The 16,387-nt window shown below is 37.8% G+C and overlaps 1 protein-coding gene across 1 annotated transcript in view; it reads left to right on the forward strand.

The window, feature by feature from the left end:
• ATP2A2 (ATPase sarcoplasmic/endoplasmic reticulum Ca2+ transporting 2) overlaps positions 1–16,387 on the forward strand; it is a 62,035-nt gene that overhangs the window by 24,820 nt on the left and 20,828 nt on the right. The window contains exons 6-8 of the mRNA XM_068563556.1: positions 8,389–8,469; positions 10,408–10,493; positions 11,399–11,863. Coding sequence (XP_068419657.1) covers positions 8,389–8,469; positions 10,408–10,493; positions 11,399–11,863 — 632 coding nt within the window. The remainder of the gene's footprint in view (positions 1–8,388; positions 8,470–10,407; positions 10,494–11,398; positions 11,864–16,387) is intronic.

Here is a 16,387-nt window from a genome sequence, read left to right on the forward strand (position 1 = left end):
TACAAGCTGGTTTATATCTCAATAAAATGGGAAAAGTCGATTACAGTTAAACAGTGTAGTTAGTAAAATATTGTCTGATTAAGCAGTTTACATAGTGTTGGAATATTGTTAGAATAAACCGTTTTCACCTGTTCCTAGAATGATTAAACATAGCTCAGAGAAATAGAAGCAAAGATACATGACCAAATAAGGTTTGTTGTCTTTTGCCTTTTCCCCCATATGCAGTTGTTTCACAACAAGAAGGATGAGAGAACAAGGCTAGTTAGAGATGTAGATCTAAGCCATCTGTAACCAAGTAACAGTAGAAATCATTATTTCAGTTGTTCCCGTAAGTTACATCTCTTTGCGTAGAGATATAAGTTCTTAATCTTAAGAACTTGTATATAAGCAGAACAGCAAATAGTCTAAAACAGAAATCAGCGTGGGAAAAAAGAAAGAAAGAAAGAAATCAGCGTGGATGTATTAGAAGCAGAGGGTTTTGAGACCTAGAGCCCTTTATTCATCACTTTGAGAGTAGCTAAGACAGCTAAGCTAAGTAGTTAAGAACAATGAGAAATGAAGAACTCAGAAAGATCTCCCCAGTCATCAGATCATGATGGACCAGTTGATCTTGAAGGCTGACCTGAATTTCATGGGGCTGGCATTTCCTCATTTCCTGTAATCATCTCCTCCCCTTCTCCCCTCTCCCTGTGACTCAGTGATAGTCACAGTACCAATAAGTGCCAACCTTTCCAATCCTTATCAGTGTGATTAAGATTTGGGGAAAATTAGAAGAAAGACATGGTATAGGGAGCACATTTCCTAAGTGTGACACAAAACCACCAAGATCACCAGATTTGACTGTGTAAAAATATAAAACAACTTTTGTTTTGAAGATGATAAAAGAATTTAAAAAAATAAAGTGTTTGGTGTTAACAGTGGTCAGAAGAATACAAGATTGAGAGTATGGGGAAATGGCAAGAAAATAAATTTGGTGGAAGTATACATTTGTAGGAAAATTCTGTTTCTGTGAATCTTTTCTCCAGAAGTAATCTAAGTGCACAAAGATGTTCTCTATATAACATTGTAATAGGAAAATTGGAAACACCTAGATGGCTATGAAAATGGTGACTGATTAATTTCGTCCATCCACAGTTTGGCTGTGAAATACCTGTGACCTTGAGCAAGTTAGCCTTTTGTGCCTCATTTTCCTCATCTGTAAACAGGGGATGAAGATAATCAGACCTTCCCTAGAACTGTGAAGATTAAGAGTTAGTAACTCATAAAGCTCTTCTAGTAGTGCTTGGTATAGAATAAGCATTCTCCAAAATTTAGCTTTAGAGATTATTGCTTTAGCTTTAGGTATTGTTACTATGTAGCCATTAAAAAAGAATGAGACAGATAAGTATATACTAATGTAAAAGGAGGTTTGTGATTTTTATTTTAATGAAGTTTTAATAAGTGTTATCCATAGAGAAAGGTATCTGATAAATACTGTTAACAGCTAGATATTTGGATGAAGGGAGCGAGGGATGGGTTTTCACCTCGTAAAAAGCATACTTTACTTTTGTAATAAAGAGGAATTTATGTTGGTATCCCAGATATTGTATACTCTAAATTTGCCTAATGATGGGCTGCCTCCACAGCATCTAATGAGCCAGTTATCTTCCATTCTAGTAGCTAGAAACTTGCCTGCCTAGGAACCGCCATGCCAGTTTTATTGGTAGTTATATATTACGCCAGTTTTATTATAAAATGTTCCTTTATAAGGAGCTAAAATATACTTGTCTGTTTTATACGTTAGTTTTTTGCTTTGGAGGCACATAGAAGTCTGATTCCTCTTCCTATGGTGGCCTGTTAACGTAGTTGAAGATAAATTCGTCTCCCTTTCAGAGCTGGGGGGAGACCTCAACTAAAACTCTGAGAGCGTGCAACTTGTCCAAAAGCATGTGGCAGTTCATGGTAGAACTGGGAGTCTCAAGTGTTAACGGTGTGGTGTATCCTAAAATTTTTATTTTCAGGTTAGTCTTGGCTCTTTCTGTTGTTCATGTAATTATTTTTAAACCCTTTACCATCTTGATGGCTTTTTTTGGTGCCCAGACTTGAATGCAGTTAATGTAAATGGAGTCTGGTTGATATTCTAGACCTTATCCTCCACTCTTACACATAAGGACATTTCTTTGGCAATCTTAATTGCCCTACCAGCTAAAACCCGTGAGTCTTTTTCATGCTTCTCTTTCCCCACTACATCTAGTCCTCCACTAGCATACATGTATTTTGTTTTTAGTCTAAATTTTAAGCAGCAATCACTGTTAAACCTCATTCAGCTCAACCAAGTCTAAGGTCTGTTTGGATCCTGATTTTTTCGTTGTTCCCAGCTTTGTGACATTCTTCAACTTGATAATTATCATAAGTTTCTGGTGCTTGTTTTTTAAAGAAAATAATGTGTGTGCAGGTACTTCATTCCTTAACATATATTTTACTTGGTAGCCACTATGTGCCAGCACAATACCAGGACCTGGGAAATCAGTGGTGACTAAACGACTGCCTTCTTGGACCTTTTGGGTCTAGTGGGGAAGACACATCAAATATGTAATGTGGTGAGTGTTAGGAAAGGACAGCTCCCTATTAGGTTGGTATCCCTTAATCTTGGAAGTTCAAGGAAACCCTTGCTTTTTGTGAAGACTCAGAACTTTGAGGAACTGAAGAGCATTGTGTTTGAAGCTTAGAGGGAAGGGGAGAGTCATAAAAAGTAAGAGCAATTGGGTCATGGAGGGTGTTAAAAACCATGGTTAAGACACTAAACTTTATTTAAAGTCTAGTAGGAAGAAGCTCTTGAAATGTTTTAAAGAAAAGAATTATATATCTGCATTTTTAAAAGATGAGTTTCATTTCATCATAGATAATACATCCAAAAAACCAGACTGGGAACAAATATGATATAAAGTATGGCAGTTTGTAATGTTCCTTCCATGCTCACCCTGAGGCCTAGAAGTAGTTTTAAGTAGGCAAGTAGGGCTTCGCAAATGAAGAATTTCATTCATTCTTCTTGACTACAAAATTTATGACTCAAATTGCAAAGAGTGAAAGTATTTGAGTCATAGTTAAATGTTTAAGTAATTTAGGTTAATTAATTCTATTGTCGGTTGTTTTTCCTCAGAACCATCTAAACCCAGAAACAATAGTGGTATTTAGGAGATAATTTCTGATCCTATGTATAGTTTTCTCTTAAAAAAAGATTTGAATAACTGGTAGAATTTGCCACAATAAACTAGATTTTTTTCCTTATATATAATTAATTCAAAAAAGGCTTTTTCTGAGTAGTGCTGATTTTAACCATCAGTCTTTTTGACGTAATGATATAAACAATGTTAAAGTATCCTGGCTTTATAAAACTCCTTCTTAGGTTTTAAGGTAAAGAAAGCTCGTGTTCATTCGATTCTAAAATGTGGCCAAGTAATAATTTCCTTTAAATGACTTTTACTTGCATTCTTGGTAACCTAGCATAAAGTATACATTGAAGAATTTGTTCAGAGTGGAAATCTGTGATAGCAGGTTTTAAAGAGCTACAGACTTAAGGAGCCAAGAGCTGAATTTGAAGTGTCAGATGTTAAACAAATAGAAGGTAGTTTATAACAGAGTTTATTCTTTTATTACACTGCCTGAACTCAAGAGACAAAAAAACTTTCAGAGGAAATTATTGCAGAGCATCCCCTTGGCAAGAGTAAGAATTTTCCACTACCACTTGCCCTAAGGGCATTGACATTCCCCATCAGGGAAATATCACTGGATGTGATCATCAGAACAGGCTGCCTACTCCTCATGTACAAAACTCTTTGTCTGGAATTCACAGAAGCCTGCAGACAAAGGAAAATTATGTCTTAGTGGAAAAGTATTCATTGAATCTTTGCTTTCTTGGATTTTTCACTTCCTTAGACAACCAGCTTCCTAACAGATTTAATCCTAAATTGACTCCTACAAACAAAAAGCACAGAGTCATACAGTAAGATAAAGGAAGTCTTTCATTAATTGAGGCTCCTTAGGCAAGACTCCTTTTACTTACTACCTTTAGTTTCCTGTCTAAAATGAGGACATGAGTTGGGTTGGTCAAGATGATGTGAGGGAGGGTCTTTCTAGCTAAGAGAATACTAGAATTTGGCAGGTTTTTAAAACCAGTTTGGATTTATGCTATTTAGTACCTTTCCACAAAGAGATCGGTTTATAATGGAAACAAATTAAATGTGAAACTTTAAGGTAGTACATTTCCCAAGTGTTGGGGGATTTAGGGTCTTCTTGGTCTAGAGCTGTGGCATACGTGGCACATGAGAAACAGCACATAGTAAAGGCTATTCTAAACAGGCCCTTCACAGGACCTGTGACACCAGGTACTAAGCTTTTTTTTTTCTTATATTAATTTTTTAATTAATATAAGTGTGCTTGGAGAATTTCTTTAAAATATGAATTCCTGGACCCCAGACTCTTGAAGAGCAGGTCCTGAGATTCTGTAGTTTATAAAAGGCCCCCAGGTCATCTCTTAATTTTAGAATGGCTGTTACAGGATGGAAGAAAAGTGAAGAAGAGCTTGAGGTCAGTTTTTAAGGACTTCCCAGTCACTTGTTCCACTAGCATTTTAAACTTATTTATTTATTTTTGGCTGCATTGGGTCTTCATTGCTGCACGCGGGCTCTCTAGTTGCGGCGAGTGGGGGCTACTCTTCACTGAGGTGCGCGGGCTTCTCATTGTGGTGGCTTCTCTTGTTGCGGAGCACGGGCTCTAGGCGCTCAGGCGTTAGTAGCTGTGGCACGCAGGCTCAGTAGTTGTGGCTCACGGGCTCTAGAGGACAGGCTCAGTAGTTGTGGAGCATGGGCTTAGTTGCTCCGCGGCATGTGGGATCTTCCCGGACCAGGGCTCGAACCCATGTCCCCTGCATTGGCAGGTGGATTCTTAACCACTGCGCCACCAGGGAAGTCCCTCCATTAGCATTTTACATTTGACTCATTCTTGAATATTAACCAATAATTAAATGTATATGAATACAATTTTTGTGCAGCAAAGAGACAGCCTTCATATATTTAAGACAGACATATAGGGGGAAAAATAGCTTGTTTCTTTGTCGTGCCAGTTTAAATATAATTTTAAATGCTGCATATATAGTATCAATCCCACCTTAAACTAGTAGCTTATATGTTGACTGTGTTACCCAGGAAAGAAATTTAATCTTGGTATTTTTTGCCTCAAAAACACATTTTTCATTCATTTTTAATCCTCTGAGCTTCCACTGAAACACAACAAAGTAAATGGCAAGATAAAACTCTCGGGTCCTCAATTTGAATATTAGATTTGCTGGCCTTAATTAAATTGTGGCCAGGTATATGAGAGTATGAGCTAGGGCTAATACATGAAATTGTTTAAAAAGAAGTAAGAGATTCAACTTTCAGTATAAAATGATACCTTCTGCTTTTTTTTTTTTTTCCTCTTTTTTTTTTTCTTTTTTGGCTGTACCACTTGGCATGCGGGATCTTAGTTCCCCAACCAGGGATCGAACCCTGTGCCCCCTGCAGTGGAAGCGAGGAGGCCTAACCACTGGATCGCCAGGAAATTCCTGGCATTGTGCTTTTAGATTGCTGGTTTATGTTCAGTTGTTACAGTGCAGACATGCTTATAGATTGTGGCGATCTCTATACCATGTTAGAAGTTTTCCGCTCCTGTAGGATCATGACAAATTGCTTCAGACGTTAAAGGAACATTTTCAGGTAATTTTTCCATTTAGGGTCATATGCTCATCATTGAACTTGCATTCTTTTCATGTTCAGGGTCATGTGGGATAAAATTAACTATGACAAACAGAAGTAATACAGAAAAAGTTTTTTTTTTTTTTTTTACTATGACAAACAGAACTAATACAGAAAAAGGTTTTTTTTTTTTTTTTTAAGTTTATTTTATTTTATTTTTTGGCCATGCTGTGCAGCTTGCAGGATTTTAATTCCCCAACCAGGGATCGAACCCGCGCCCTTGGCAGTGAATGTGTGTAGTCCTAACAACTGGACTCCCAGGGGATTCCCTAAATTGATTTTAAAGTTTTATCTTCATGAGGTATTTTAGGTGTTGAAGGTCACTAAAGTTTAGGGTATGGTTACTTTATTGTAGTATGAGCAGAATTATATTAAAATGAAAGGTTCTCGTTTCTTCAGTCTGAATATTGCTGTTTGTTGCATAAGCATTTCCAGCAGGAATTTCACCTTAATGTGTCCGTGCAGTCAAATGCAGGGATGATCTTTGCCTCTTGAGATTATATATTGGCAGTCTCTTTCTGTGCCACCTTGTGACCACATTTCCTACTTAGGTTACAGGATTGTTTCATGAACTAGAGCTCAAAAAGCATACCATACTTTCCCTGAATTTAAAAGCTCTGAGATACAGAAAAATTAGAACTAAATTAAAGGTTTAGCAAATGAAATAAACCTACTTCTTGGACAGAATGGCTGTCTTGCCAGTTTATGTATAACCAGTGACAGTTACAGTTCAGTACAGTAGGGTAAGTCTTTAAAATTAAGATTTAACTTAAAAATACCATATGCAGTTGTAGGGGGGACTGTGCTTATTTGTTCTGACTTTTAGCTGTCCTTGCATAAGACTTCTAAAACCACCGTAGTACCTTTCAGAAAGTCACGGAAAGCTGTTGTATACTTATTTTTTACTGTCCAGTTGCTTTGGTACTGATGCATACTCATCCAGCAATATTTGAACACCTACAGTACGCTGGGCATTGTTCTCAAGGTGCAGGTGAAATACTGGCTTTATCTGTTGCTGGGTCTGTGTTGTGGCATTTACTTCAAATACGTCAAGGAAAGGGGCTAAGACATGGTCTGTTTAAGAGCTGTTAAAGGGACTCTTTGGCCCAGAAAAGAAAACTCAGTTGACTTAAAGATCTTCCAGAGGTTATGCAAGAGGTTTATTCATTTATCTGATAATTCAAACTTCAAAAGGTACCAAAGGGTACAAGGTGAAAAGTCTCCTGCCACTCATGCCCTGCTCCCTAGTGGTACAAGTCTGTTACACGTTCCCAGAGGTATTTTCTCGTACCAGTGGAGCTCCATATACATGATGCTTCACACTTGTGTTTTCCCCACTTAATGTATAGTATGTCTTAGAGGAAGTTTTTACTTTAGTATGAATAGAGTTGTCTCTTTTTTCTACTGCTGATAAAAAAAACTAACCACATACAGCAAGCATATCTGTAGAATAAATTCTTTGTAGTGGAATTTATGGGATAAAAAGATTGTGCTTTGCATTTTTTTTTTCTTTTTGGCCGCGCCATGCGGCTTGCGGGGATCCCAGGTCCCCGACCAGGAATCGAACCCACGCCCTCAGCAGTGAAAGCAAAGCGTGGAGTCCCAACCACTGGACCACCAGGGAACTCCTGTGCTTTGCAATTTTGATATGTATTGCCAGTTTGCCCTCCAGAGATTTTGTAAGTTTTTTTCTTTGTACTCAGCAGTATATATAGGGTCGTCACAAAGTCTGGACGCGTAGTTGAATTAAGAATACTAAATGGGTTACTAACATTACATGGTATGTTTAGTGACATTATATTCAGTTTGTCCTTGTTAGCAGTGCACTAACACCGAGTTTTCATTAATATCTGCTCATGCACTTGCCTCTAAATGATTTGTGCCTCTGGTTTTGTTTGTTTTGGTTTGTTTTTTTGCTTATTAAAACTAAACTTTCCACATCTTACAGTCACCCTGTATAAGAAGCCCTGTTTCTATACATCCTTTCAAACTTGGTGCATTTTTCTCAACTCCTTTGTCAATTTGATAGTTTAAAAGTGGTCTCTCTGTGTAGTTTTATCTTGCCTTTCTTTTATGAGTGATATTAATTGAACATCTTTTTATAGAGGCATTTGTTTCCTGTTCATGGTAACTTGGCTTTCCTAGTGGAATAAATCATGGCTTGTACAATTCAGTCCCCTTCACCATGCTGTGTGTGTATGTAAGTGTGCAAATAATGTGTACTTATAGCTGTTTGCCCGAGCATCATTATTCTCTTCTTGTGTACTTCAAATCTTGTATCTATCCAGGAAGAGTTTTTATGACCCTGAGAATAAGTTGATTATATTGCTTATTGCAATAGCAGATTTTTTTTTTTTTTTTTCCTCCCTGCCATGCCATGTGGCCTGCGGGATCTTAGTTCCCCAGGATCAAACCCGTGCTCCCTGCAGTGGGAGCTCGGAGTCCTAACCACTGGACTGCCAGGGAATTCCCTATAGCAGATTTTTATATATTTGTGCCGTATACAGGCTGTTTATTTCCTTTAAAAATTGTGTTTGATTTGGAGACAGATTTTTCTTTATGTAACATGATTGCAAAAGTTGCTTATTTTAGCTGACTTTTTTTTCTCCCCAATTAGTTGGTGACAAAGTTCCTGCTGATATAAGATTAACTTCCATCAGATCTACTACTCTAAGAGTTGACCAGTCAATTCTCACAGGTAAATATTATGTATTGGGAGGTTGTTTAATTTCTGAAGGCTCCCTCAGATTCCATGCTAATAATTGAGTTGACTTCTTGCCTCACTGTCTCTTAATCCTCTCCAGGATATTTATTTCTTAATGCTTTATCAGTTAGGCTTTTTGCCAATACATGAGGTAAAGCTATGATTTTAAAAACAATTGGCTTTCATCTCATAAGGCCTATTTATCTTTAAATTTTATTAAAAATTAGTTTTGATTTAAACTTAACCTTTTAAAATTTTTTTAAAAGGTTACAAATTCCTTCAGTAGCAGAGGTAATATTCTTAAGGTTGAAGTAGTGTTGTTGTCTCTCTGTTTTGTGGAAAGTGAATTAATTACTTAGTGTTCTTTTTCCAAGCAGGAAAAATATAGACTCCAGGAATGCTAATCTCACATCTGACATACTTTGCAATAATCAGATGTACAATTAACAAAAGTTAGCACCCTCCAAAATGGTGAATGTTTACTACCTAAAGTTTGCACACTTAGATTTGGGATTGTTTGGAACATTTTCCCATTTTTGTTTGATACAGGCATAGTCTAGGGTGGAGGGTTCATATTAACTGGAAGTAAGGTGGTCAGAAGATTAAACACAATGCTAACCTGAATTAAATAGAGAGTAAATATAAAATTCAAAGATTTATCTGATTATTAGCTTTGAAAAGCAACTCATGTCATAGAAGTAGGGATGTGAGTAACCTGGGCTCTGTGTTTTTTATTGTTTCTTTATGAATAGCTTATCTACTAAAACTCCCATTAGCAGCAACAACCTGGAAGCTGATTAAGCCATAAAATGGTAGGGAATTGATTGGGTTGAATGTATGAAATTCTCATATTGTGCCTACAAAAATAATTTCCATTTTAAAACTTTCCGTAGAGTTTCTTGAATGTTTTTTTTTTTGTTTAAAAGTCATACTCTAGTTTTAGGCTAGATTGAAGAACCAGATTCTTTTGTTAAATTTTTAGAGTGAAATTTGCTACCTGAAATTTGGCCTAACAACTAGGGCCATATTTCACCCTCATTATATACAGTTAACCCTTGAACAACATGGGTTTGAATTGTGCGGGTTCACTTATCTGCGGATATTTTTCAATAGTAAATACTGCAGTACTTACACTATACTAGTTGGTTGAATCCTCAGATGCAAAACCGCAAATATAGAGGAATTGCATATACGGAGGGCCAACCATAAGTTCTGTGCAGATTTTGACTGTGCAGAGGGTTGGTGCCCCTAACTCCTGTGGTTTTCAAGGATCAACTGCATTTCATAAGTGATGTTAAGTTGAAACCAGATTCAGACATTGTGAAAGTTTTAAGAAGTAGTCTCTTACTTCTTAGAGACTTCTGCTTCTTAGTAGACTCACTTCTTAGTCTCTTGCTGTTTTTCATTTTGGTTTATTGAAATAGAATGGTCTGATTACTGCGTGCAAATATTTCTAGAACAATGTTTTCATTTCTCATCTTCGGCATTATTGAACAAAAACAAAAACAGGCTTTCCAGTGGATGATCCTCAGTATTCATATACTGTACCTACAGTTTGTTCATTTTGTTAAAAGTAAATATACTTTCACCGTCTTAAGTATCAGAGTGTATGTGTATATAAGTATACAACAAATCTACATTCACAATATTAGAGTATAAAATGATACCTGAAAATGAACTAAATTTGTATAGTTATTCAAGAAAATAAAGGTAATTGGGATTTTACTTCAAAATTAAATTCCTTTATTTTGATTTTTTTTCTTTGAAATTAGTTTCTATTACTGAATTTTACTAGTTTATGTTCTTTTGAATGAATTGGGCCTTTTTTTCTTTTTCCTGAGAGTGGTAGTGGCATGAGTGGATGAGGGTACCAAGGTTCTAGGTGCAGACTGCACAGATCTAAACAAACCTTCTGTATCACAACCTGCTTAGGTGAATCTGTCTCTGTCATCAAGCACACTGACCCCGTCCCTGACCCACGGGCCGTCAATCAAGATAAGAAGAACATGCTCTTTTCTGTGAGTACTTTGTTTGGAAAAGACTTAGCCTATAAAGGGATGTTTTCAAAATGATGTGGATGATAACTGTGTGTAGTTCAGTGTGTGTTTAGAGAGAAGGCGAATGCGGGAAACCGTTAATAGTTGGCGAGTCTGGGTGAAAATGGATGGATGTTCATTGTACTACTTCAATTTTTCTGTGAAATTTTTTTGAAATAGAAAGTTGGGAAATTTATAGTTTTCGTTTGTTTAGAACTTAAAGTGGTATTTCAAGTAGTGGGCTTTTGTGGGTTAGCATGGGAATCTATCCACCCCATAGTAAGTAAAAAAAGTAGAGCTACAATGAAAATAATGAAGCCCTCTGTTCTTCCAACATTAGGAATTAAAATGGGGTGGGGGGAACCTTACACTTGATCGTATTGATCTTTGAATACTAGTGCTAAGGTGGAGGTCCTCAAGGACAGCCCATGGTCCTGGTTGCCCTTCTTACTATGGGTGATAGAAGTAGGAGGGGTTGAGTTGTTGGAGCCAGAGGTGGAGAATGCTTAGGGTTGAGAGCTGTATGAAGTATGAAAAGTCAGGAACACAGAGGGGTTAAGCGCTGTCCCAGCCCAAAGCTAGTCTGCAAGCCAGGCTCAGTATTGTGAATAGAGATTCCAGGTGGGCCGGTGTAGAGGGCTCTGGGGCAAATAGGTACCATTCTAATTTCATGGAGAATCAAATCAGGGAGAGATGGACCACACTGCCTGCATGAGGTATTGCTCATCATCAAAGTTAGATGGCTGATTGCCACTGGAAGGCCCAGTAGAATGTGGTGAGAGAATCTGGGTGCGCTCTTGAAAATCCACACAAGTCTGAGTTTACTAGTCAGTATTTAAATTGGGTGTGATGTTAATCTTGTAACCATTTCTCTACTTCTGTCCTAGGGTACAAACATTGCTGCCGGCAAAGCCATGGGAGTGGTGGTGGCAACTGGAGTCAACACTGAAATTGGCAAGATCCGGGATGAAATGGTGGCCACGGAACAGGAGAGAACACCCCTCCAGCAGAAACTAGATGAGTTTGGGGAACAGCTATCCAAAGTCATCTCCCTTATATGCATTGCGGTCTGGATCATAAACATTGGACACTTCAATGACCCAGTTCATGGAGGCTCCTGGATCAGAGGTGCTATTTACTACTTTAAAATTGCTGTCGCCCTGGCTGTAGCAGCCATTCCTGAAGGTCTGCCTGCTGTCATCACCACCTGTCTGGCTCTTGGAACTCGCAGAATGGCAAAGAAAAACGCCATTGTTCGAAGTCTCCCTTCCGTGGAAACCCTTGGTTGTACTTCTGTTATCTGCTCAGACAAGACTGGTACACTGACAACGAACCAGATGTCAGTCTGCAGGGTAAGTGGGAATAGTTTCAGAATCTTTGCAGGTTATGGTTGTTGATTCATCCTAAGAATATGCCTTCATGCCATCAAAACCTTTGATTTATTATTTTTTTAATTGGTGTATAGTTGTTTTACGATATTATGTTAGTTTCTACTGTACAGCGAAGTGAAGTAGAGCTCCCTGCGTGATTTATTTTTTTATTTTATTTTTATTGAAGTATAGTTGGTTTACAGTATTATGTTAGTTTCAGGTATACAGCAAAGTGATTCAGTTATTTTTTTACATATATATATATATATATATAAAATTTTTAGATTCTTTCCCCGTAGAGGTTATTAGAAAGTATTGAGTATAGTTCCCTGTGCTATACAGTAAGTCCTTGTTGGTTATCTGTTTTATATATAGTAGCATGTATATGTTAATCCCAAACTCCTAATTTATCCCTCCTCCCCCTTCCCCCCCTCCCCCCTCCCCCTCCCCCCTTTCTCCTTTGGTAACCATAAGTTTGTTTTCTATGTCTGTGGGTCTATTTCTGTTTTGTAAATAAGTTCATTTGTATCTCTTTTTTTTTTAAGAGTCCACATACAAGCGATATTATATTTGTCTTTCTCTGACTTACTTCACTTAGTATGATAATCTCTAGGTCCATCCATGTTGCTGCAAGTGGCATTATTTTCTTTCCTTTTTTTAAAAAATTTTTATTGGAGTATAGTGGATTTACAGTGTTGTGTTAGTTTCAGGTGTATAGCAAAGTGAATCAGTTACATATATACATATACCTGCTTTTTTTTTTAGATTCTTTTCCCATATAGGCCATTACAGAGTATTGAGTAGAGTTCCCTGTGTTATACAGCAGGTTCTTATTAGTGATCTATTTTATATATAGAAGTATGTGTATGTCAATCCCAATCTCCCATATTATCCCTCCCACTGCTTATCCCCTGGTAACCATAAGTTTGTTTTCTACATCCATAACTCTGCTTCTGTTTTGTAAATAAGTTCATTTCTACCCTTTTTTTAGATTCCACATATAACAAGTGGCATTATTTTCATTCTTTTTTATGGCTGAGTAATATTCCATTGTATATCTATATGCCACATCTCCTTATACATTCATCTATCGATGGACAGACACTTAGGTTTCTTCCCATGTCTTCCTCCCTCCCTCCCTCCCTGCCTCCCTCCCCGCCTTCCTTTCTTTGCTGTGCTGGGCCTCAGCTGCAGCATGCAGGGTCTTTTTTTAGTTGCGGCATTCAGACCTCTTTGTATGCGGGCTCTTAGTTGCAGCGTGCAAACTCTTAGTTGTGGCATGCATGCTGGATCCAGCTCCCCAACCAGGGATTGAACCTGGGCCCCCTGCATTGGGAGCGTGGAGTCCTACCCACTGGACCACCAGGGAAGTCCCTCTATGTCTTTTTTTTTTTTTTTTGGCTATGTTGGGTCTTCGTGCACGGACTTTCTCTAGTTGCGGTGAACGGGGACTACTCTTTGTTGCAGTACGCAGGCTTCTTATTGCGGTGGCTTCTCTTGTTGTGGTGCACGGGCTTCAGTAGTTGCAGCATGCAGGCTCAGTAGTTGTGGCTTGCAGGTTCTAGAGCGCAGGCTCAGTAGTTGTGGCACACGGGCTTAGTTGCTCCACGGCATGTGGGATCTTCCCAGACCAGGGCTCGAACCCGTGTCCCCTTCATTGGCAGGCAGATTCTTAACCACTGCACCACCAGGGAAGTCTCCCTCTGTCTTGACTATTATAAATAGTGCTGCTATGAACATCGGGGTGCATATATCTTTTCATCATTTCTGGATATATGCCCACGAGTGGGATTGCTGGATCTTAAAACCTTTGATTTATAATTTGATACCTTTTTATGTGCTTTAAGCAAATTGGGTTGTATGTGTAGCCTGAGCCCAGGGTAATTTCTTACACTTCAGAGGAATTAATCATTTAATTCCCAAAACTATGTCATGAAATAAAGGTTATCTACATGGCTGATATATTTGTACTGGGGAAATAACTGTAAGCAGTCTGTAAATGTGTTAGGTGACTATGCTTACTTTATTTCCATGTTCTTCTCTCTCTAAGTGTATGTATGTTAACATAAGCTTCAAAGGAAGAGTTGTATAAACCAGCTAGTTACCTGCCTACATAAAATTCTAATTGGTACTTCCTTAACACATTGAATGAGACATGTTTTCTTCTTGGAAAGTAAATAATTGCCTTTAACTTGCTTCATTCTCTGTGTTCATCCTTCCTTTCTTAGGTTGTTTTGGGGTTGTTTTTTTTTTTGTTTTTTTTTAATATTTATTTATTTATTTATCTTTGGCTGCATTGGGTCTTCATTGCTGTGCGTGGGCTTTCTCTAGTTGCAGCGAGCAGTGGCTTCTCTTGTTGTGGAGCACGGGCTCAGTAGTTGTGGTTCGCAGGCTCAGTAGTTGTGGCTCACGGATTAGTTGCTCCGCGGCATGTGGGATCTTCCCGGACCAGGGCTTGAACCCGTGTTCCCTGCACTGGCAGGCGGATTCTCAACCACTGCGCCACCAGGGAAGCCCTCTTAGGTTGTTTTGACCATCACTTGGGGATAAAATTAAAAACTTTAAACCTTCCCTTAGCAAAATAAGAACTAAAGAAATAATGTAATGGTACAGCTTAATGAAGTTCTTTCATGTAATTCAATTTCCCTAGGTTTTGTTTAAACAACTTTGAGGTGGGGGGGGGGATGAGAGAAACAGATGAGGGAAATTGAGGTACAAACTTCCAGTTACAGAATAAGTGTGTCATGGGTATGAAATGTAGAGTGCAGGGAACACAGTCAATAATAATGTAATATCTTTGTATGGTGACAGATGAGAACTAGACTTACCATGATGATCATTTTGAAATGTTTAGAAATATCGCATCACTATCCCATGCACCAGGAAGTTTTAGTTCAATTACACTTCAAAAACACACATAGAAAAATATCAAATTTGTGATTATCAGAGGTGGGGGTGTGGGTGGGAGGGGGAGGAATTGGATGAAGGTGATCAAAAGGTACAAACTTCCAGTTATAGGATAAATAAGTCTTAGGGAATGTAATGTACAACATGATAAATATAATTAGCACTGCTGTATGTTATATATGAAAGTTGTCAAGAGAGTAAATCTTAAGAATTCTCATCACAGGGAGAAAACTTTTTTATTTTGTATATATTAGACGATGTTCATTAAACTTAACTTATTGTGATAATCGTTTCATGATGATCGTAAGTCAGATCACTGTGCTGTATACCTTAAGCTTATACAGTGCTGTATGTCACTTATATCTCAATAAAACTGGAAGGATAAATTAAATATAAAATTGACACACGCACACAAAAAAACTACTACTACTTTGTACAAGGCAAAGTAATTTTCCAGAAGGTACACAACTCATACAAATATTGAGTGGACACATGTCAAAGATTCTGTTTGGCTCATTAATTCAATGAGGGAGAATCAGTAAGATGGTAAAACTGGTTACAGGACCAAGTGAGGAAGTGCTCAATATTAGAATAGAATTGATGTGTGTTAGATTACAAAAACTGGTTAGTATCCTATAGGGCAGTAAAACTAAGGTTATCTTTTATAGAGGACAAAAAGCCACAACTTCATAAAACATGAGCCCTTGATAATAGCACAGTGAAAGAATGTTAAATTTTTCCAAAACACTAAATCTTTGAGTGTGCTTGTTTTAAGTAATGCTTCTGAATGACATTGAAAGGACATGCCAATCCTCCCCTTGGCCTTATCTCCAGGTTTTTAGTTAATGTTTTTTTAGCATTGGAAATTGTTCTTGTTTTAATAGTTGAACCCTCGGAATCTTTTTCTTGCCAAATTTATATTCATGGTATTTTTTTTGATATACACACCCTCAACTTTTTGTGTTGTCCAAAACCCAGATTTCGAGTGAATTGACAGGTGTTTAAAACACACTGGGGTGTTCTCTCAAGTGGTAAGCTTCTAGCTTGTCTTGAGTTTCTTGAGTAGATGCAGGGTGTAACTGAGCTACCCAAGTTCTCTTTCCTTGGAACCAAAAAAGGTTGGACGAATCTGCTAAAAGCTAGTTGTCAGCTAAAAGCTGATTGATTGGGAAAGAGAAAGGGAATTTCATTTTACCTGTTTGGTTTCCCCCAGGAAATTGTTTAAACTTAGACTGTAAGCTTCAATTCCTCAGAATAGTCCTTATATCCATGAAGGTAAAGCAGTGTGTGAAATTGTAATCTTTAAAAAATGGTAAGGTTGGGGCAGCTTCAGACTTCAAACTAAGACTAAAACACAGTCCATGATAAAAAATGTTTTTGTTCTTATATTTTCCCTTAAATGATTTGATTTAAAATGTTCTATTGAAGAAATAGCTTGCCTCTTTGTTCTGTTCTACCTTTGGCGACAGAAAGCTGATGCTAATCAGTATTCTACAGGAGGTTTCTTGCAGTGGATTGCATAACTGCCCTTGACTTCGGGATACTTTCATCATGCAGTTTCTAAATGGTTTACTGGCTTGCAGTCTAAAATGCCCATGT

Source organism: Eschrichtius robustus, chromosome 14 (assembly GCF_028021215.1).
Source record: "Eschrichtius robustus isolate mEscRob2 chromosome 14, mEscRob2.pri, whole genome shotgun sequence".
Taxonomy (NCBI): domain Eukaryota; kingdom Metazoa; phylum Chordata; class Mammalia; order Artiodactyla; family Eschrichtiidae; genus Eschrichtius; species Eschrichtius robustus.